This window comes from Opisthocomus hoazin, chromosome Z (genome assembly GCF_030867145.1).
Source record: "Opisthocomus hoazin isolate bOpiHoa1 chromosome Z, bOpiHoa1.hap1, whole genome shotgun sequence".
Classification (NCBI taxonomy): domain Eukaryota; kingdom Metazoa; phylum Chordata; class Aves; order Opisthocomiformes; family Opisthocomidae; genus Opisthocomus; species Opisthocomus hoazin.
The window spans coordinates 34,468,614-34,492,479 of record NC_134454.1 but is presented as its reverse complement, the minus strand read 5'-3'; the positions used below and the strand labels follow the sequence as shown (position 1 = coordinate 34,492,479).

The following is a 23,866-nucleotide window of genomic DNA, read 5'->3' as shown; positions in this document are numbered from 1 at the left end:
CTTCCAAAAGGGCAAGAAGGAGGACCCAGGGAACTACAGGCCAGTCAGCCTCACCTCCATCCCGGGAAAGGTGATGGAGCAGCTTATCCTGGAGATCATCAAGCAAGTGAAGGAAAAGAAGGTTATCAGTAGTAGTCAGCATGGATTCACCAAGGGGAAATCATGCTTGACCAATCTGATAGCCTTCTACGATGGCATGACTAGCTGGGTAGATAAGGGGAGAAGAGTGGATGTTGTCTACCTCGACTTCAGCAAGGCTTTCCACACGGTCTCCTGTAACATCCTTCTAGGGAAGCTCAGGAAATGTGGGCTGGACAAGTGGTCAGTGAGGTGGATAGAGAACTGGCTGAATGGCAGAACTCAGAGGGTTGTCATCAGCGGCGCTGAGTCTAGTTGGAGGCCGGTAACTAGTGGTGTCCCTCGGGTCAGTACTGGGCTCAGTCTTGTTTAACTTCTTCATCAACGACCTGGATGAAGAGTTAGAATGTACCCTCAGCAAGTTTGCTGATGACACCAAACTGGGAGGTGTGGTAGACACCGGAAGGCTGTGCTGCCATTCAGTGAGACCTGGACAGGCTGGAAAGTTGGGCAGAGAGGAACCTGATGAGGTTCAACAAGGGCAAGTGCAGGGTCCTGCACCTGGGGAGGAACAACCCCATGCACCATTAGAGGCTTGGCGTGGACCTGCTGGAGTGCAGCTGTGCAGAGAGGGACCTGGGTGTCTTGGTGGACGACAGGTTCACCATGAGCCAGCAGTGTGCCCTGGCTGCCAAGAAGGCCAGTGGCATTCTGGGATGCATTAGGAGGAGTGTGGCCAGCAGGTCGAGGGAGGTTCTCCTTCCCCTCTACACTGTCCCTGGTGAGGCCTCATCTGGAGTACTGTGTCCAGTTCTGGGCTCCCCAGTTCAAGAAAGATGAAGAGCTACTGGAGAGAGTCCAGCAGAGGGCTACAAGGATGATGAGGGGACTGGAACATCTCCCCTACAAGGAGAGGCTGAGGGAGCTGGGCTTCTTCAGCCTGAAGAAGAGAAGACTGCGAGGGGACCTTAGAAATGCTTATAAATATCTGAAGGGTGGGTGTCAGGAGGATGGGGCCAAGCTCTTTTCAGTGGTGTCCAGTGACAGGACAAGGAGCAATGGGCACAAAATGAAGCAGAGGAAGTTCTGTCTGAACATGAGGACGAACTTCTTCCTTCTGAGGGTGACGGAGCACTGGAACAGGCTGCCCAGGGAGGTTGTGGAGTCTCCTTCTCTGGAGATATTCAAGACCTGCCTGGACAAGGTCCTGTGCAGCCTGCTGTAGGTGACCCTCCTTCGGCAGGGGGGTTGGACTAGGTGACCAACAGAGGTCCCTTCCAACTCCTGCCATTCTGTAATTCTCTTCCTTGAGGCTTACCTGAGTCCCTTTTGAAGGGTTTATTTAAGGATGCTGACTTAATTGTGTATATTCTTTGACTAATGAAGTAGAAAGCTCAAAACTCTCTGTAGCATAAGCAAAAAAGTAGTTTATTGTTAAACGTCCTGGAGCAAAAATGCTTTTTGTCCCTCCATTCTCTGTCTCCCCAGTAGATTTGTGAATCTTCCCATGTGTTAAATGCTGCTGTGAAACAAGTCCAGCTGTCAAGGGTAAACTGGTGTAGTTTCCTGTATTCAGCATGTCACTTCTGTGCTATCAGAGGTATAAGGGAGGCCTTTAATCTTACTGATTTTTCCATATAGACAGCACTTTATGAAGCATCTGGTGTGGATCAGGCTTTGTCAAAGGTGAAAACAGTGAGTAGGTTCTGAAGCTTCTCCTGCATCACATCCCTCCCTGCCCTCTCTGCTTTCTAACATAGATGATGAGAGAAGGTGAAGTAAATGCATTTAACTTAACCTTGAATACTTTAGATTACTTAGTATGCTTTATATACTGTTCTGTTTGGAACTGGATAACTTGCAGTCATATGACTTGGGAGACACTCTGGAGGCCAGAAGTGTTTGTAAGACTGGAAAAATGCTTGCAAGATTTTGGAGGAGGATATGGTGAACTTCCTGGCACAACCCTGGTCTTAACCAGTGACTTTCATAAAAACATACCAGTAGATCAAAGGCCAGTTGATGACTCCCAGTTGTTACCAATAAACTGCTTGAGCTCAGGTTTGAGAAGCTCTTGGTGGAGAGAACTGACAGTATTCCAAAGACTTGAGTTTGAGTTTAGTAATGTCACAGATGTAACGCGTGCTGTACACTTATGTTCATTTTAAATAAAACTTTTACATAGTTCTGTGTGGGAATCCCTAAATGATTTTTTTTGTGTACAACTAATGCATGGATCTGTTCTTAACCAGTATTTGTTGCACTTGCATCAAGACCTGATATTTTTAGATCACCCGTAGTCACCTGTTGGAAAGATGAACTTGAAAACCCTACAGGCAATCTGGGAAATTGGGTTGTTCATCTGATTTCAGTGTGGCTGATCACAAGCTCCTATGCTGAAGTCTGTGTATGAGTCATCTTTGCAAGAAGGAATTCTGTTTTTCAGTGTTTAAAGCAGATAAGTACTTCAATGATCGAGGAATGCAGATACTCTTTGCCAGCAACCATTTGAACATACCAGGTAGCATACCCTGTCTGATACCTCCTTGATAACGCATCCAAGAGATTTGGTTTTACATGCTTACCTGCAGTACAGAGATCATTCAGTGGCTGATGCTGAGTACAGCTGAGTGAAGAATGCTGGAAACTTGGAGAGTGTTCAGCCACTGAGCTCTGAGATGTATTGCTTTTATGGTAGCCACAAGCTTTTCTTTCTAGTTAGTTAGATGCAGCTGCAGTGAATTAGAACTGGCTTAAATATAATTCAGCTGATCTTCTTTGAATGCTCTAGGTATTTTTATCAAAAGTTAGAGGCTTGCTTTCCTTTCAGATCCTGGCTAGAAATAATACTTAGTTACGGAAGCTAAATGCACTTTGAAGGGGATGCAGTTCTTGAGTTTGAGCTATGTTGGTTCTAAAAACTATCCGAAGTTGCCTTTTACTTATGCAAAGGATGAATATCAGCTGAGGAGCTGGTGGTTTGGAGAAACCCATGTGATTTCTGTAACCTCTGATACTTAACAGTGTAAAAATAGTTACCATATGGAATGTCTTTATTGTGAGGACAGCCTCTGCTACTTGAGAACCTTTCTGTGTTAAGCACTTTCTGTTCCTAAACATTTTTAGCTATTTCTTCAGCTAGATGAAGTCGTCATATGGCTTTGAATGAGAGCTGCTGTCATTGTCCGCATATCTAGAAGGAAAGGCAGTTTTTTTTGTCTGGATTTAGTACGGACGGATATGGCAGCATTCTGTTTGATCTCTTTTGCTACTGGGTGTGTTTTAGATCTCAGTTAAAAACAAAATGGAAAAAACACTTTGATTTTACACTGGTGAAAAACGCAATAAACTTTAATCTAAACACCTGGCTTGTATCTGTTTCAAGCCTGTCTATTGCAGTTGTTTAACCTTCTACCAGCCTACTGAGAATTTGCAGTTTCAGTGGAGGTTATTCAGAGTTGTGCCTTACAGACCCTACTTCAGTAGCTGTTCTTGCAGTTGTAAGGAGATTACAAACTGCTGAGAGAAGTAAGAAAATTTTTGATGTTTGGCCTATGCCGAGTCCATTTTCCAGTAACCTGTTGTATAGGAACAGAATAATCCTTCCAGAGCAGTTGTATGTCCTTTCAAGAGTCACAGTAAAGAGAGCAAAATCTAAACTTGCACACAGTTGTGCGGCGCAGGTTATAATTAGTGTATGTAATCTGTCTGGTATTTTTCTGCTAGCAGTTTGTGGTAAGTTTGGGAGATAAATTACCAACAGTCTACTTCTTGCAAGCTGGAAAGGATTACTGTACCACAAGTTCTTTTCATCATTAGTAAGATGATGCTTGATGGCATCCTTTGTTAGGATGCTGCTCTTCGTATTTTTCTTGTGATGGTATCCTGGTCCTCTTGTCCCTGTCTCTCCTGGTGGCATGGACTGTCTTTAAAGTGACTTGTAGGTTTGTAACTTTAGCTTACCTTTTCCAGGCTTCCAATGTACTAGCTTGTTAAGTGTCTCTACAACATCAGGCTCCAGAGCTTTGGTATGGTTAAACTTCTGCAGTCATGAACCTTAAACCAATGGCCTTTTAATAACTTTCGCAACTACTGCTACCCTTAGACAACTAGTCCTGATGTGCTCTCGCTGCCTAGAGTAAAAGAGCTGTAAAGTTCTTGCATTACCTATTATGCATAGGCTGAGCACTTACAGATCTTTCATCTGAGGCACTGGCTTGCAGGTTATGTGTAGTGACCATGCATTTTGTGTAGTATTTGTGGTAAGAAAGACGTAAATTCCTTTTTCCCTGCTGCTGTTGCTAGGAATCATACTTGAACCTATTTTTCCACTGCTTTTCCCCAAAAACTTTACAAAGCAGTGAATAAACTTCTGAAAGTTAAAAGTTGAGCATTGACTGAAAGATCTGCTTAGTGTAGAATGGTATAACATGCCTGCAGAGTGAAATAAGTGAATACCTTTTTGACTTCCAAGTTGGTTTATATATAACCTAACAACACTATGTTCTGGTTCTTTTATGTTGTACCTGTATAATGGGAAAATGAAAGAGAGATGTGTGGGTCATAGATACCAGGGCTTCAGCATTTGAAGATGCTGGTCTGTGTATTAGGGAATAGGTGGAAGATAGTTGGAACATTTTGCCTCCTTTTTGGAGGCAGGAGTAGAGGTGGAATGATGACATTGTCCTGGAAGTAATGTAATGTCTTTAAGTAGTTACTGACACTGCAGAAAAAGGAAAAATCATTGCTTTCTGGCTGTGAGACAATATAGCACTTTGTATAACTGACTCCTTTCACATTTTTGCTGTCCTGACTGAGTTAATATCCAGAAGTGGATGATTGTTTGTCTTATGCCTATATCCTTATGTTCCTAGTTACGCTGTTCTTTTAAATGCTCACATTAAAAATGTGGGCAGCAGAGCTTAAATAAACAGCCGGTCCGAATGAGTAGTGTGGAATAAATAGTTTTCTTCCTGGTAGGCTTTCTTTTAGAGCTAGATTGTGCTGACACCTAATGAAACAGACTTTTTCAAACTCAGAGCTGCTTCTATTATAATTTGTTGAAGAATCTGTTCCAATGTAATCTGGATGGCCCTTTTTTGAAAAGGGGTTCTAGGGAAGTTCAACACTACAAACTACCGCTTCAACTATTTGGAATTCCTGTATATATTTAGTGTGAATGTATCATCATATAGGACAGCAAGATCCCAAATCATACCAGCAAGGACTTTAGTACTGACAATAGCAGTTTGTTTGGAGTTCTCCATAGCACTGATGCCATTTGACCAGTTGTCAGCATGTCTCCAGTGCTTACTCTTGATATATTTTTTTTTTCCTGCTGTAGTAAAACACATTCTTTACTTGATCCTGGTAAAGTGTATGTAAAAGTACCCTGTATGTTAGGAGATTCAGTATAAACCACTGCAATCTTCTTCGCAAGGTAAAAGTTCCGAGAGAGAAGATGCATACTGTTTCTGAACAGCCTTTATTAATTTACTGATGCCTTTGTTTTACAAAACACCCCCTTCCCTCACCAAGCATGATGTTCCCTGCTGTGAAAGTGGGCTTGTTGCTGTTTTGGCATTAACTCATTACAAAACAAACTTCCAAACTCAGATTCCTCTCTCCATGTCAGAGGGATGTCACAAGTGTAAAATCCACTGTCTGGTTTATTTTGAGGTGGTATTCAGCACTTGAGAGGTCAGCCTTTGGGTGCCATGGTAAATAATGTGATTTGTCAGGTCTGCTATGAAGGATGCTAGAGATAAGCAAGGTCTTAACTTCCAGATCTCAAACTTGGGTGCTGGGTGTAAGCAGCTGCCCTCCTATGTCTGAGTTGGTGCATTGCTGTAGTGAAAAGGTAATAAAAGTATGTTGATTAGCCCGGATAAGAAGCAAGGGTGTTTTAAGTCAGATATCAACAGATGGAAAATATGATGCTGGTGCTGTTCTCAAAGTAAATTTTTGGTTGCTGCTGTATGTCTGATTTCTGTTTACATTCTTTTTTGTCCTGTAGTGTGTGTGAACAGGGAGGTTTTTGGGGCATAGGGGCCATTCTAGTGCTTGATGTGTGTGCACAGATACAGGGCAGCAAAACAAGCAAATTCAGAGCTGTGTGCTGTTGGACTGACTTTGTTCTTGCTATTGTGCTATCTTAAGTCTTGTCACCAACTTGTTTTGCAAACAATTCTTTTGAATTTCCTGTAGTATTAAAGTTTAGAGATGTGCGTAGGAGAATAAAATGAGAAAGATACAATTCTGAGTGTTCAGGAGCTCTGTTGCAGTGGTGTACTTCTGTGACTACTGTTTCTTTTGCTATTGAATGAAGCATATAATTAGTTTTACTATGAAATGGGGTTACTTCAGTTTTTTGATACAATGATAAATCTAATACAGTGAAGTCAGCCTTTCAAAACTAACTTGAAATAAAATCACCTTACAAGGCCTAGATTTCATTAATATGTATACACAATGTTTAAAATGTCTACTTCATAAATACATGAAGTTATAAAGTTTTAATATGTTTGGGTATAACAACTAGTACAGGATAATACATGAAATAATATAGCAAGTAAAACCATATAGGTTAGCCTATGTAAGGAACAACAGTATCTTAAGGCAATTTAGTGATACTTAGTTTGGTGGAAATTGGAGTACTGGAAAACACTAGAGGTGAAACACAAATTAGATACAGCCTTCTGTGAATAAAAAGTTAGGAGAAAGCTGGAGTTTATGGAAGCCAAATGGCCCCAGAAACTTCATATTTTCTGGACAGAATGATAGGAAAATATGATTAACAGTATTAACTATGACATACCTAATTAGAAAATTAACAAAGGGTTCTGGCATCTCGGCTGCTGTGTTTCTCTGTTCTTGAATTTGTTAGTGCAGGGATTCCCATCCACAGAAATCATAAACCTTAAGACCTAGGTAAGATTTCTGTGCTGACTGAAATAAAGAGCAACATTATTTTAAAATAGGAAAACTTCTTAGGTATCTGTCTCTCTGCATTTTTAGTTGGATTGTACAAATAAAGATTTCTGCACGTAAGTCATCTCGGTACAGCATATGGATCTGTCATGTTACGTCTGCATTGCATTATTTATTGCTCATGGTATAGCAGGATTAAGAAACGAAATTCTCTTCATTTGTTACTGGGATCTGCATTCACGGAACTGCAGTGACTTCCTACTGGTGGCGTAGGCAGGGAGGAGTCAGAGGTGTCTTAAGCTTTTTTTTCCTAAAAGATGTGATTATCAACTTCAGATCATTAAGAATGCAACTTAGAGACTGATTAGTTACTCTTTGTCTATAATAGGTGTTCAGAGTAAACTGGCTTTGGCCATATTTTTCATATATTAGTTAATTATGAGTTGTCAAACAAGGATGGTTTGTTGAACTCTTTGCTCTTCCTTGATTATCTTAAATCTTTTTTAGGTGAAGCAATGGAAGTCTCATAAGGCTGTAAGTGAAGTCTGAGCTGCTCTTGGCTGAAGAGAGCAGAAAGTGCTGACTGGAAGTGTCTTGGTTTGAACAGTGATACTTCTGCTCTTCCAACCCCACATGCCCAGCTGTGAAAAAAATTGTTCAGCTCAAGTCAATTATGTTAAATCCCTATTTTTTACCTTACGTGCTCCTTTGAGGCCTTTTGCCAATGCAGGAAAGCACGTATTTGGTATTTGAATGGTTTTTAACATCTGTGAGATGTAATCCTAGGTCACTGAATCAATTCTGGGTGACAACTTGTCCCAGCTGTTCAGGTAGTTTGTTTGCTGTCATACCTACTGTTATGCTGAGTTCATGGCAAACTCCAGTGCCTCTTGCCATGGCTTGCTGGTGGAACTCTTGCTTTACTGAAGATCTCTTCTTCCCCAGAATGTTCAGTGGATGGTTTAACTTTTCCTGTGCAAAAATGATTTGATTCTGTGTGTATGTAATGGTGCATGCCATCAGTTTTAGAATTAAAAGAATGACATCATCTCCAACTTGTGGCATGGCTCTGTCAACTCTGTCAGGCCACTGGTGATCTGGGCTAGTGGAGACGTCTGAGTCTGCAGGCTTAGTGTTGCTGTGCCAGCATGATGCCACTTCGAAAGGACTTGTAAAAAAGGGCATGGAGGAAGGGAGAGGCATGGAGGCTGCTGGTTTATGACTTTTAGCTGGCGATTTTTTTTTTACCGTTTGTATATGGGAATGAGGATGTCAGTTGCTTAGCTAACTAGCTGTGTATGTGAGGATTTACGGGTTAGGGATATTCAGTCATGCAACTTCCTTGCATATTTCACCTTTGAGATCAAAGTTTACTGTGAGAGAAAAACTTGCCTGAAGGGAGGAAATTGAGGGGATTCATCCTGCAGTTTGAAGGGTAGGGCAGTGATGGACATACCAGGTTCTCAAAATCTGGCTCTGCTGGGGTGTGCCTCTGGTGGCAGTGTCTGCGATACTGCTGGATTGGTGGGCCCAACCATCTCCAGTTTACCAGGGAGCTGTGAGCAAGAGGAGTGCTGCCATGAAAAATCAGCAGAGCAGAAGTGTTCCTCTAATCTTGTCATCTTCAGCCTGGAAAATGTGTCCTGTCATCCATTGCTTGACCCTCCGTTGCACTGAGGAATGCTGGATGCATGAGGGGCAAAACCTTTCAGCTGTGTTCTCCTTCGGGGGCAGGAATGGGAGAGTGAAAGGAGTAGTAGGTGGCCTTGAAGTTAACACATGCTTTCTTGACAGGGAAGAAGCTGTCTCTTCTAACTTCCATTTTTAAATTTGGGTGTCTGTTCGGAGTCAGACTAACCTGGTTTGCTTCTTTTTCCTGGCTATTGGTGAAACTTCCGCTCCTGAAATTACTAGTGGGGTGTGAGGATGTAACTGCAGAGTGAAAGAGAAAGAAGTCTTGCACAGCCCAACGGAATAGTGAGGTAAATGCTGAAATGTTGAAGTAGGCATCCTACCCAGTTCAAGTGTAGCAGGCGCTGTATGTTTAAAAGTGGATGTTGACTTTGAAACCTTTCAGGCTATCAAGATGCTCTGTTTGAAGAGTCCTCAAGTTGTTTCCTTTCACCCCATTGGATCTGTTTTCTTCTGTTATTCTCAACAGGCTGCTCAAGAGAACTGCAGATGTGTAAGGCTGAGGGAAATACCTGCAGTAAGATACTGTTACTTTTTGCAGGATATATCTGTATTTTGACAGAATTGTACTGCCTTGGAGAGCACTTTGTTAGAAGGCTGGGAGGTAGCATGTGAGACTGGGACAGAATGCTCAAATGTTTAAATGAGCAAGAGCAAAAACTGTAGTTGGCAAGATTCCATGAATGGTAGGATGCAGTTGAAAAGTTTGAGGATATCCTTTCCTTTAAACCACAGTCTCATTTAAAGTATTGATAAAGTCTGGAATTGTTCACAACTTGTTTGAGGCTTGCTGTTTGTTTCAGGTCTGAATGGCTGTTTGTGTGATCCAGTGACAGGTTTGGTGGAACTTACTGAACATAAGCAATACTGGCTGTGTTCAGACAGGCCCAACTTGATGTTTAGTTAGGCTTTCAAATATAACAAAAGTGATTGTTTCCTCCACTGGCTTTAAACTTTCTTAAATGAAAGAGGGCAATGAAAAGAAAGAGTGTAACTTTGTTCTGAGTTATTTCATCCTGTGCAGAAGCTGATTAGTGGTGCATGCTGATGTGTTCTTGCTCAGGGAGTAAGTTATGTTGGTAGAAGTGGTTATGTGTCTAAACGCACCAGAATAATGAAGAATGTAAGAATGGTTTTACTTTCTTGGAGTCTCACTTCAGCTGATCACTTAACAGAATGCAGGTGTTGTCTTTACAGAAGACAGTTGAAGTTGGTATTTCTAGTATGGTTCTAAGATAACTTAAAGGAGGGAGATGTACAGGGTAATTTTACCCCAGGTGACAAGGTAGTTAGTCCATAGTTGCAGTCAGACAGAAGAGTGCCCTGCATGGTCTCTAAGTTACTTGCTTGTCAAGCACTGTTTTCACCTTGTTGTTCATGCATTATTTTTTTTCAGAACTGCTTGTGAGTCTTAATGCTCGCTTCTCTTCTGATACACTGGTCATGTTAGTACAGCATTGTTTAGAGCATCCCATAAATTCTTAGATGTTTTACAGGAATGTCCAGAGTTTCTAAAAGGATTGCATACTGTGTGGAGACTCTTTTTTTAATCTGTGTCTACACTTTTAGTGTTCATTATATATTTTTTACATTCAGTAGATAATTTTCTTCCTTCTGTCCTTCTTGCGCAGTCACCAGGACTATCAAGCTCTTTTCTAGTGGCAGAGTTCATGCCTGTGCTGATGGCTTTCTTGTTCAGCTGTCTGCAGTTGTCCACTTACCTTCTCATTGCCTACCTGGAATGGGCAAGTCTGTCTAGCTGCCTCTGAATCTTTGCTGAGAGCTTCTGCAGATTAATTTTTGCAGCACTAGTCATAAGGATGAATTAAAATCCTTTTGGTTACATCCTGTATGACCTTTTTAATATCTTCCTGCCATCTCTTCATTCACTTTCTCACCATGCCTTTGGGGCCAAGGTATAGAAGTGTTAAGCAGTATTGGTGGTTCATGCAAGAGTCAGTGTGAAAAGGTTGCCCTTCTAACCTATCACCTTAGGCTGTATAGTTCAGCGTTTTATTGTTGCATAGGTCTCCTCTGCTCTTTGGTCTTAGTTGCCTGTGTTTACATTAATAATTTTGTAAGTTATGTTGAAAATTTTGAGACCACCTTATCAGAAGCTGATTGTAAGTTTTCCATGAGGGTTTTTTGTCTTTGATCAGTATTGTATCACAAAGTTTTTCTCATAACTCTGCATAAATCAAGGCATACTCAGCTGGTTGGTTATCTTGGGCTGAGTGAGTTTTCTGGAGCAGTACCCTAATCTAGTTCATCCTACAGACTTTTTTCAATAGTGTAATGGAGGGTATGACATGAATGTATGTGCAGTTGCGGAGGACTGCTAATGGAGAAATGCTCTCTTATGCTGTTTTAAAGTAACAGTGAAAACACAGACTAAGAAATCAGTATTGTTTGGCCTGTTTGTGCAGACTCACCGAGTACAGTATGCACTGTTAATGTGTGGACATCAAAGTAACAATCAGGCTCTCCTTGACAACTGTCCTTCCTACAGGAAAACTGAGTGAGTAGTGTTTTGTTCTGACAAGCAAGATTGACTAAAGAGATGCTCTCTCTTGTATTTGCTTTTACCCGTGAAGAAGTTGGGCATGTTCTAGCAGTGTATGTAACAGTTTTTGCTTATGCTGGATTCAACAGTCTTCATTGTCTCTTACTGTACAGCTTTTTTGAGTATGCATGAATTAATGCTGTGCTTTCATTCAGGCTTATAAGATATTCGATTATTTGAAGAAAAAAAGCTTTTCAAGTTAACACTCCAGTGAGATAGAAAACAGTAAAGAGGAACCATTAAGAATTGCAGCTATTCAAAGCACAAATAAGTGTGCACTTAAATATATTTTGGAAATATGAAAATTTGAGTTCTGTTTTTTAAAGCAAAATCTAGCATCTAGGTAATGTCCTATATTGCCTTTCAGTGAGCCCTCAAATAATGATGATTTTCTTTTTTCTGTCTTTAAGGAGTTTAGCAACACTCATCAAACTACAAACAGCTTATCCTTGCTAAATTATCTTCATTACTGTTGTGAGTCAAAGTAGGTGGTATAAATTCTCTGGAAAACAGTGGGAACTTGAAAAAAAAGAGTAACTTCATTACAATGTGAGACTAAAGTTGTAGTTTAGACCTTAGTGTGTGGAACATAGATAGATAAAGGACATTGTACTCAGGCATGGGGTTCTGCTTGTTCTGCTATATGGTATTATGAAAACAGTCTGTAACATCTGCTTATCCAAATAGTAACACAATAATGCTTCCATTGCACTGTCTGTACCCAAGAGCAAAAGGGCAAATACTGAATCCTGAAGCATGTTCTGAAAGTTTTCTGGTATATAACTCTTCAAGAGGATACTCGGGAGCATGTTTAGGATCTCTTCGGATTTTTGCCAAGAGTGTTGTCAGCTGTGACCCCTGAGGCTGGAAGCATCTCATGGTGCAGCTCCAGTTGCCTCTGAACAGTGGTAGCCTGTGGAGGAGGCAGATGTGTTCAACATCTGGTGTCTGACCACTTAGATTTATGGTACTGATTTTTCTGTAATCACCTTTATGTAATTCTATTTAGATGTATATAGTTTACTTGGGGCAGGGATCTGTGCAATGATTTTGGTGTGGTGTCTGTAAGTAGAAGTAAATTCTATGTGAAATAATGTTTTGGTTTTTTCTTCGATGGCAGGGATGCACAGGTATGAATCAAAACAGATGGTAGGAAGGCTTTGGTCAGAAGTGTGATGCACTAAAGGTATCTCCCTGGCATATGCACCCGAGGGGGTAACAGTGGCTGAAGGCTTTTCTGTTTTGTCACCTCACCTTGATTTTGTCTCAACAGTGCCAGGATCCAGACTCAGCTTCCATTTTCAGCTGAACGTTAGCAGTTCAGTATGTTACATACCTGAATACCTGTTTTGCAGGGAAAATTTGTAGACAACTGTAACTGTTTAGCTGGTCTTCACCTTGCTAGCTCTGCTTTATTTTCTAAAGCTGTCATATAAAAATTTACTGATGATATAATTGGAACTGTTCTATGGCTACCAGAACTAACCACACAAACCATAGGGCTTTTTAACTCCTGATGTCTTCGGTCTTAAAAAAAAGCCTGGTTGCTTCTCTGCCAAGCAAACTTTACTTATTACTTGAGCTGCAGCTAATTAGAAAGTAGGATTCAGTTAATGCTACAAACAAGATTTTGAATCCAAACACTCTTAAACACTTAACTGTGCTTGGTGAATTAAAAGCAAGTTTATTGAAAGGTAGATGGCTCCCATGCACTGTATGTTACCAAAGGGAACCTCTCAGTTTGCCAGATTGAACAACTGTGTCTTCAGTTCTGCTTCCTATCAGAACTGTAAAGAAAGAGCACATTTCCTTTTCCAAATTCATGTAATTTCTGTCCTCTTAATCTGAATGTTTTCTGAGAAAAACTTATATTTCTTTAACAGGCATAGAGCCTTATTTCCTGAACTTACTGATTTCTTGGGTTTGGAATGCAGTAGTTGCTAAGCAATTTTAATAATCTGAAGTGTAATACTGTCTCTGAGGCTAATAGTCAAAAACTGTATTGGCTTTTTTAATGGTACTAGGGATTCTTCAACATCTTAAAACTTTTTTTGAGACTATTTACAGCTCAAAATATTTTGTTAATGTGCTGCGGTTTTAACCTTAAAGTACAGTTTTCATGCTAGAAAATGTTTTTTTTTAAATTACGTGTTTTTCTTTGGTGTAATTAGCTATATCCCTCTTCGGATCAGGTAGAAGTGTAAACAAAAGGGTAGGATCTCTAGTTTTGCAAACTAGATGTGAAAGAGCGTTCTGTACAGCTTTGAAAGTAATAAAAATGGTAAAAGGATTGGTAGAGCAGGATTTGATTTTGTGACATAATGCTGTGGTAGTTGGAGAACTGACTTTTACATTGGTGTGGGTGCTGTGTGAAACACTTCAGTGAAGATAGATGTTTTATGCAGACAGGAAGTATTTCAAATGAGAGGTGCTCTTTGCTTTTTTGAGGAGTGCTGCGATTCTGAAGGGCACAATGAAGTCTGTGTAGCAAGTAAACTGAAGTCCTGTGCACATGAGTAAGCTGCCCTTTTGCAGTTTTCCATCTGCAGCCCATGGCTGACAGGAAGCAAATAATCTTACCAAGTCATGCTGCTTTGAGAGCCATAGAGATCCAAATATATCATCTTATGCACATCACTACATTTTCTGTAGGACACAATTTTGTAGACTGCTACTTTAATGTGGTCTCCTTAGTAAAGCTTGTATGAACTTAAAAGAAGTCTGTTGACACTCTTAAGTTTTCCTTCATGTAATAAGTAGTTCATCAAACATACTTGCCTGTATACAAGGGAGAGCTTCAGAAATGCAGCTGTTAGCATTGTTTTGGGGTTGAGACCAGGGAGGATGGCTTCCAAGCTTGCAGCTGATACCAATGCCTGATGTTTTTTTGCATAAAGAGAGATGATTAAAGGTCTTTGTCAACCTAAGTTAGAGATAGAGACCAGATATGAAGTCAAGCAACCATATGGACTTCGGTATCAGCTAATCATAAGGGCTTTGGTAGCAAACTGAAGTGAAGACTAATTTATGCTGTTATAAAACAGGAAGGGTTTTGAAGTATGTGTTAATAAACGCTGAATGTACCAGTTTTCCAAAATGTGAGTCCTTGTTTTTTTTATCAGGTTATCAACACTTACCTCATCTGCTAACCAGGGGCTAGAAGGATATCTTGTGTTTACACCAGTCTCAAGCTGTGGCAGCAGTCGGGAGACTTCCTATTTGTGCCAGTATTGTGGTTATATTTAACATTTGGACTACTTGTTATCATCTGCAAATGGCCCATTAACTTTTGTGGTATCCTCCTAGTGCAGTTCAATTCAAATCCAGCTGGGTTTGCAATGATTTAGTTAAAAACAAACAACAGTGTGCTTGGGGACAAAAGCACCCTTGGGAAGAACTCTGTTGCGTATTTTGCTGGAGTTATTCCACTTGAGAAATTCTTGACTCCACTGGCACTTGTATGTGCAGTGGTACTCTTAAACAGCTATTGCAAGGAAACTTACTGAATACCACCTGTGCAATGTTTTAGTTGATTTTTGAAACCTAGAATTTTAATAACAGACTGGATTCTAGCAAAGTAGTTTGTTATCTTTTGTTTTTTTTTGTGGGCTGGGAAGGCATGTAAGGGGAGCTGGTTTTCAGGGGTGCATGGTCATCTTGCGTATTAATGGAAAATCAACTCGCTGCGTTTCTTTCCTGTTCCTTTGGTCTTGGAGTTTAAAAATTTGATTTTGTGGTATAGTTCTTTGTAGGCATGGTGTGGTTCTGGAGGTGGTTTCCAGTATAGATGCAGGGCTAACTAGACTGCGTTATCTTTTAAAAATTCTTACAAATAAGCATTTTATGTAAGAAAAATAATTTTAGAACTGAATTTGGAAAGATTAGATTGGAATTGCCTCAAATCCAATTAAGCCACACTACATGGATGTGCTGGGAACATAAATGCAATTACTGTAAATTTGTACAAACTGATTTGTTGCATTATCTTGCTAATCTAACATACGGTACTTTTTGTGTCCATATTGCAGACGGCAACTCCAAACTAACATGGCAGTCAGACTCTGTGATGTGGCTTCTCTGCTTAGAAGTGGTTCGTGGGCAGCAGAGCCTTGGACTGGGGTCTGTGGGATTTTTCTTAAATTTTGTAGGCTGCTTTTTTACATGTTAATAGTGCTGAGGCCATACCAAACTCTTCAATCTCCCATTTGGAATGTTTACTCTCTTCTATGTTTTGTTACAGGCTGTAGGTTGTGTCGCTATTGTGAGACCCTAGAGCGCACTGGCATATGATGACAACCTTTTTCTATAATATGGTGATCTCCTGTAGAACTTACACTGCAGTGGCTTGCCTTTCTTCTAATGTCAATTAGATTTTAGTATTAATTCAAAATACCTGGTGGATAATTGAAGAGTAGTATTGTACTAAAATGGTTTTGGTATGGTCTGAATACTAAACTGCAGTAACTTTAAAAACCTGTATACTGTGTTTTTATGATTACTATTTTAGAAGTATATTTACAAGTTTTATTCTAAGAAATAAAACTGTATTTATATGTATTAGTATTGAAAACTGTAAATTTATCTCTTAAACTATTTTTCTGGCTAAAAATTATTTAGTAACTGCTGAAGTAGTGCTTTGTTTTACGAACAGTTGTGTGTCAGCCTATCAATGCATTATTTGTGAAACACATTAGTATCACTTTATTCGGAGCAGATGGTCCTATAGCTGAGAAATGCTGTAGTTTCAGCACACACAGGCTACTGCAGCTGTTCACTTGAATGTTGGCTGTGGATCTCATTCTTGCCACCTGAACATGAAAATAAATATGTAATTAAGTCTGGATTGTTTGTTGTCCTTGTGAAATTCTGCTAATTTTGAACAGTGAACATGTCAAATTTGAGAAAAAAGAAAGAGGAGGGGGGGGAAAAAAGCAATGCTAGAGGGTCTCAGTCAGAGCACAACATGTGTGGCTACTAGCTCTGCCAGATATACTAGTGTTCTGAAAAGTAATTTATCTTAATTGGGATCCTCTACTTTCTCATCTTTTCGGCAGACTTGTATCATCACAGTGCCAGGAGCAGGTTACCCCTTGGAGTTTGTCACAAGGGAAGAAACTGTTGTTCCAGTTGTAGCTCCTCAGGAAAACTAGATCACATTTTTATATTGAATGTTCTTATTAGGTGGATATTCCCTTTTTTGGTGTTGTGCTGAAGTAATCTCTGGGAAAATACTTCTGTATGCAGAACATAGAAATGTGTTCCCAAGAGTGTCTGAATAAAACAACTTACCCTTGTCATGTTTTTAGGAAATTCAGATTTGCAGTCCCTGAATACAGTTGATGTAATCAGCTGTTTGGGTATGCATTGATTGCACATGGTGCTTTGAACAGGACAGCTAGGACAGATAACCTCCGGAGGTCATGACATTACTCTGATTTTACAATAGGCTTTTTTGTGTGAGAACTTCTCCTACAAATTTAAGTATGAGGTTGGATTTCAGTGACTGCTGTTTTTTTGTTTTTGTTTTTTTTTTAGTGAAACTTCTTGATGAGTCTTGCTTCTGTGTTGAAAGGTTTAGTACTGGAGAATGCATTTATAGAGTTGTCTGAACATTGTCCTGTATGGTTAGTCTCAAACAAGGTAGATTACCCAAGTCTTGGATATTAGGCTGCCATTGAAAATCCACTGCATTCACCAACTGCTACCATTCAGTGACTGGCTGAGATGGCAGAGAGCCTTTTGTATGTGAGGTAGCTTGTGGGCAAGCACTAACACTTCTCAGATGATTGCTGCTGTGTCTGCCAACCATACAGTCAGTTACTTCAAGGTGAAACACAGTAGTTCCTGGAGTGGTGATCACTCCCTTATTCTGATGTCTAAAATCAATCAAGTTAAAGTATCAAATTTAACTGTTCTCAGGGTACAGGGGAGGGAGGAAGTGAGAACTAAGAATTGTCAATTTAATCAAATAAAAGCATTTAGAAACCTCCTTCCAACCTGTGGTGACAGGAGTTTGACCTAGAGGGTATCAAGGAAGAGTGTGTTTTCCATTCCAGCACATTTTTATGTCTCAAAGTACGTCTAAATTACTAATCTTGCTTTCCGCTATTGCTTATGAGTAATAGGCTCAGGATACAGTTAACACTCACCTGTTTGAAAATAACCAAATAATATCCCTTTAAAAGCTATGTTTTGTATTTCAGTTGTTGTAAGTTAGTGGAATTGATTACCCTTGCAACAGGCCAGTTCTGCTTGACAACTTCTATACTAGAAATGCTGCGGTGCCCCTAAAAGAAGGGAATGGGGGAGGATGGAAACTAAGCTTTGAGTGTTGACTTCATTGGGAGAGTTCCTAGAAGATTTTAGTGACTAATTTATTTGCCTGTTAAGTTTTCTAAAGTATTGCCTTGACTAACAGTTAAAATTCTTCTATATCGGTGTGGTTTTTTTGCGTATAGAGCCATTATATGGCCCTGGCAGTACCACTTCTGCGTAGTGACAGGTGTTTTAGATTCTTGTCTGGACTATCTTAATAGATGGTGAAATACGATTTTTGATGGTTCTTGTTTTTCTGTGTTTTTTTCAGCAGGTAATTGCTGCCATGGAAACACAACTGTCTAATGGACCAACTTGCAATAACACAGCCCATGGTTCAACTACCATAAACAGTTGCTCATCACCAGTTGATTCTGGGAACACGGAAGACAGCAAGACCAATTTAATAGTCAATTACCTTCCGCAGAACATGACACAAGAGGAGCTGAAGAGTCTGTTTGGCAGCATTGGTGAGATAGAATCCTGCAAGCTTGTCAGGGACAAAATAACAGGTATGTTCGTTTGGGGGTTTTCTGCATCTTTTCAGTTTCCAAGCAGTGAGCTGTCAGGTGGTGTTTTTCAATTCTGTTAAATCAAGGAATAAAGGCAGAAAAAATCAGTCCTGATGTTGCTAGTCAGAAGGAACTTGGGTTCATTGTTACCTAGATTCTACACCCAAAACTAAGTGTCTGTATTTGCATTTCATCCAGGTTTGAGTGCTGTAATATTAACAGGGCATTTAAATCTTCTGAGCTTTAAACTCTTTGGAAGAAGATTCAGATGTGGAAAAACAGATATTTACACAAGTTTTACTTGAGTTTTTATTTGCTTCTGGAGTCATTACTTCATTAGCCCTAGTTGGTCCAGAACTTCATTTTTAGGGATGCAGGTGGTTAAATGTGTACCTTGTGGAAAGGGTGGACTTCACTTACTCAGCTTTGTAGGTAAAGCTGCCTTTGCATTGTAGCAGTTTTTTTAGTATGCATGCTTGAATCAGTATGTGCTGTCTGAGTGCAAGTATGAACTGCAGTGTGATGTAGTCTGTTACTGCTTTTATTTTAGCAACAGCTGGTCTACAGGTCACATGTATTTAGATGAGTTTAATTGTGAAAAAAACTACCAGGTAGATGCCTGCACTTTAGAACAAGAGTTGTTGGTAAAGTTCAGTTTCTCATCTCCATTTTTCAACTCCTAAGAGCTCTCACATTAAAAAACTTTAATGCACCACTTATGTCAACATTTCATTAGTTTTGTTCAGAAATGTCAACTTTAGTACTTTATTTCCTGGCTTTTTTGCAGAGTCCTCAAATAGCCAGCTTTCAATAACACATCTTTAACTGACATTATTGGTTGCAAGTCTTGAATGTGCTGGTTGGCTTCTGTGTGTTTAAAACTACACCTCTTCGAGGCTTTGTTCTCTGCTTTGGTTTGAGATGGAAACCAAAACTTTGCTATTATCAAAAGATAGTGGCAGAACATGGGTGTTTTTCTCATGCTGAAGTTTTTTGTGACTCGGTATTCACCCAGCAGTCACAGTGGGAAGGGGGGAGACGGAAGCTTTAGTTGACGCAGATTGTGTGGCTTCAGTCCCTACTACACATGCTTGTGTTGAGGGCTTGGGTATGCTGGAGAGATTTGTTCCCCAACTGTGTGCATGAATAGTGGAGGATAAGGCCTAAAAACCTTCAGTCACCTCTGCTGACCACCTCAGGACTTGTTTCCAGCATGTGGTGTGTGCGTTCTTCTTTTGTCCTGATGACATATCTGCTTCTCTAGCATGGCAGAAAGAAGTTATGCTGCCTTTTCCCACATTGATGCAGACACTACTGTGACATCGGTACAAGGATGATGCCTAAACAAGAATCTGGCAGTAAAAAGATCATACAGGGAATATTTCCCAAACACTTATTCATCTGCATCTGCTCCTGGTGAGGGTGAGTGGAGGTTAGGGATATCTACTCCTGCATTTGACCATCTAGTCTGCTGCACAGTGAGACTGACTATTTCTTTAGGATAATACAAAGTAGTTTCATTGCCAGTGCTCGTATTTGCATTCTGGTACTACGTAATTAGTGAAAAGACTGATACAACAGTGAATAACCACTGTCTCTTGAGAATGGTATTTTGTCATCATTCTCTTCATGCTGGAGACAGCATTTGTGACTGGTAATTTTTTTACTTGTGCATGGTGTTAGAATAACCTGTTACATATAAAGGGGTGTGTTTGGCATTGTTCACTCTTGATTATAGGTCTTGGCTACTGTTGTCTAAACAGTTTTGTTGTCAAACTACACTTCTGTGTTCCCAGTCACAAGGTGGAATCTGAAGCCCTACTTCTTGGAATTCCTGCAGTTCAGCTCTACAGTATCAGTCGATCTTATACTTGACTTCAGATATCTTACAAAGTAGAAAGTAAAGAGGAGGAGAAATATCCATACTCAGGCCTAGAGAAGTGATGCTGTGCTGAGACTGCAAGAATGGGATATTTTAAGTCTTGATCTTTTCTACTGACTACTCTGCACACAGTTTGTTAATCTGAAAGCAAATTCCCACAGAATAAAGGAATCCTGCCTGAGGAGTATGACTCTTAAGACAGCTGCCAGAACGTATACCTCTGTTTTGGTGAATTCACTTGGACGTGCTTCGTGGCTGTTCCTCATTTCAATTGGCGATTGCTGACAACTTGCCCTCCCTGAGGTAGGGACCATTTAGTTGCATGAAATGTGTCAAGCAAAGAGGCTGCTTAAAGCCCAGCACTGATCCTTTGGCTTCCTTCTTACTGAATATGTCTAGCTGACCCTATATGACTTCTGTGCCTTTGAATGAAGGTCGCTTTGTCTCCTCTTTGGATCTGAATGACCAGCAGTTCTTCTCATAGCAGGTGGCTTGCTCTTAAGACATCAGGTAGGGGAACAGTTACGACTGTAAAGTTCAGTATGGCTGCTGAAACCGCTGCTTTTAGTCCTCCTGGACTGACCAAACCTCAAAGCAATCTCTGCTCTTGGCTGTGAAGAGGACTGAATGTGCTTGGGGATGTCAAACTAGACTGGGCTGATGCCACACCTTGCTGTCCTCAGCTGAAGGCTGGTTGGTGTAGAAAACAAGCCTGTATTATCTGTAGGTAATAACTTCAGTGCTTTGAAACAAAGTCCTGTACTAAGCTGTTTCCTGACCTTTTGTTCAGGAGTGAGAAGGTATAACTGGTACTTGATTAGTTAGGTGGATGGTTATTCAAAATGTTTATCTGTCTTGCAGATCTGAATTCACATACTTAGAATTCCTTCTTAAAGTTGCTTAAGGAATACATGCTTCTCCCAAATAAGAGGCTGCTGCAGGCGCACAGAAGTGAACTTCAAGGTCTGAATGATGGATGTGCAAATTGTTCTCATCCTTCAATGATGATTTTGATGATTTTTAAGCTAGAAGCTCATGCTTCTGCTCCTTAGTGTTAAAAGACTCGTTGCCTGGGAGTGGAATGGAGCAAGACTTAGTTGCAGACCTCTTATTTGAAGGTGTCATGTCTTCTGTATAGCAGAAAGTGATGCTTAAGAAGGATCTTGAATTTCAGTTACATTCTTAGTGAGAACTCCAGGGTTGGAACTATTGGAGATACAGGTGGTGTTTCTCCTTTATCAGAAAGCAATTCCTTGGCTTTGAGGCATACTTCCAGCTGCCAGCAATAACACTACATCAGTCTTGTTTGGAAAGATTTTGGTATAAATAATTGAGAAATGTGGTATCTAACCTTATTAATTGCATTGGGACTGATACTTCTGATTTAAGTGGCCTGGAGCAAGATCACATTGTGTTTGTGGATGCTGGGGAGAGAATGCTCTAGTTCCAGTCCTATGCTTACTCGTTTTCAAGTTTTCTAGAGAGTTTTTGAACAGCAGATTCTCCTTTTCTTTTTACAATTCCAGACAGGGAATATACCAGGTTTCTGTGAAGGGAGAGATGTGGCATAAATACCAGGATTACATGGGTTTAATTCCTGTATTAAAAAAGTATTTTTTTTCATCTTAAATGAATTGTCATGAGTACTAGATACTTGGTCAATACCTTTAACTGAGGAGAAGTTTAAGGGAGCTTAGAAACAATAATACACTTTCATACAAGCTAAACTGCAAATGAGAATTGATAAGGGGCAAAGCTTTGGTCTGCCTTTGACTAATTCAGGCTAATCCATATCAGTATTCGATTCATCCTCTGGTTGCTTCATGAGGTGAAACTTCATTTATGATATATTGGAACTGTGTGCTAAGCAGATGAGACAGCTCCAGTGTAGGAATGCTAAGAAATCTTGGTAGTATCTCCATGAGTAAATGAACTGAAACGTGCAGGTGAACCATTTCTTAGCAGTGAAACGTTTTTTGAAGAAAACAAGAAATTCTAACCTATCTGACAGTGTTAGTAGGCAGTGTCAGCATCCCAGACCGTACCTCACTGATGTGATCCACTAGGAAGTTTTAACTTAAGGAGTCTGTTCCATACTGAGTCACCCATGCCACGTGTTGAAATTCAGAGGGATCAAGGATGGCTACTGCTGTCTTCACCCAAATGTTTGCCAGAGTATGCTGTGGATTGAACCAAATTGTCTTGTGACTTAATTAATATTTAGTCTGCAGTCACATCTGCAGCACTGGAGTGCGTTTAAGACTGCACTATAGCAGTGTTCCAGTTCCTCGAAGCTGTCTGCACACTTTAGGACTGAGATGAGTTGAGCTTGAGGGCCTGCCTGCCTCTGGGAAACCTGCTGGAGGGAAGGAAGGCACCCTGGAATTCACTTCTTAATTTCCTGTGAGCAGTATGAATCCCTGTTTATGAAGGGCTATTCTGGTAGTTTTAGTAATGCTTTTTCCATGGAGTGGAATTTGCTAAAACAATACTTCAATAATTTCAACCAGTGGCTATAGTTCCTTGCAGTGTACTGTTAACAAAGTTTGTGTCCCTTACTAATTTTTTTATCTAAGGATTTAGTTGTGAGGGAGGTAGGAAAGAAAGCTGGATTACAGAAGGTTCCTGCTGGTCATCTCCAAGCATGCAGTTCAGTCCAGGGAGGTAACTTGCTTTTGAGGCAACTGTGGTAGCTGAAGTTTACTTGCTCAGCTAATGGAAAAACGTTGAAAGTGTTCTCAGCAGGAACTAAAATAGCTGATTGCTGTTCTGTTGTTTTACCGAAGGTAGAGAAATTAAACCTTGATACTAATGAAGATTTTAAAGGGTGCTGAACAAGAGTCTCTTCATGTGAGAATCCCATCAAGAGCAGCAGCATCTGAGAAGTGGGGCATGAATGTTGCTTATCTTTACTTGCTAACTAGAGGATCTGTCTGGAATGAGTCGTTGTGCCCAGATGTTTGGGGGTCTGTTAACTCTTGTATGTTTTTGACTAATGCAGATGTATGTATATGTGAGATACAGAACTAACACATGAACTAATTATAGTTCGAAAATAGCTGGAAGACCGCAGTCTCAACAAAGCATCATAACTGAATTGCTATCAGCTGCTCTAGATAGTAGTTTAGTTTTGATTCTTAAGTGCTTTTACATATTCAAAAGCAGCAGATAACACTTTACTTAATCTGATGTTAAGCATGCATAATTATAAAAATATTTTAAATGTGAGGGAAGTAGGTAAAATGGAATGAAGTCTCATTATTAAACTGTCTGTGTTCAGTCACTTAAAGCACAAGCTTGTGCAACACAGGTAGATTTAGTGGCTGTTGGCAAAATGCAAGAGACAGTGGCAGCTACCACTTAAAAATGAACACCTAGTATGGCAAACTTCATTTTCTAGACCTGCCTTTCTGAAACCTGAATATAAGTAAAAATGGCCATGAATGTGGTGTCCTTACAAAAAATACTGCATTTCTTTTTAATGCCCATTCTTTAGTGCAATTTCAGTTGTACGTGTGGAAGACAAATGCTTAGTTTTCATGTTGTGGAATAATCTCCGTGATTTCAGGCCTTTGTTTCTTTGTTGCTTACGCAGGATTAGTTGTGGAGTTGTTAGCTAAACTGAATGGAATTCAGATTCTCGTATCAGAGAGCAGCTGAAATCAGATCTCATAAATTTGGGAGAATTTCTTAGTGTTCTTGACTTCAAACTCCTGTACTGTTCTCTTATGATAATCATATGCTCATAAAATCTGCAACTTAAGTTCTCTGAAAGAGTGATTCTGTGATCGGTCAGGTTTTCTTGTCTTTTTGACAGAATGTGTTTGAACTAGTAATAATGCATATATGTAGACTTCATTTGTGGTTTAGCATGCCTGCTTGTACTACCTAGAA

At 40.1% G+C, this 23,866-nt stretch overlaps 1 protein-coding gene across 13 annotated transcripts in view; it reads left to right on the top strand.

Annotated features, from left to right (window-relative positions):
* ELAVL2 (ELAV like RNA binding protein 2) overlaps positions 1-23,866 on the top strand; it is a 93,897-nt gene that overhangs the window by 24,428 nt on the left and 45,603 nt on the right. For 5 of the 13 annotated variants that reach the window (XM_075411386.1, XM_075411383.1, XM_075411378.1 and 2 more), the window contains exons 2-3: positions 15,292-15,382; positions 17,850-18,090. In XM_075411386.1, coding sequence (XP_075267501.1) covers positions 15,311-15,382; positions 17,850-18,090 — 313 coding nt within the window. In that variant the 5' untranslated portion in view covers positions 15,292-15,310. Of the gene's footprint in view, positions 1-14,470; positions 14,491-15,291; positions 15,383-17,849; positions 18,091-23,866 lie in introns of those variants that run through there. The other 8 variants (XM_075411385.1, XM_075411384.1, XM_075411392.1 and 5 more) reach the window with 4 other exon arrangements.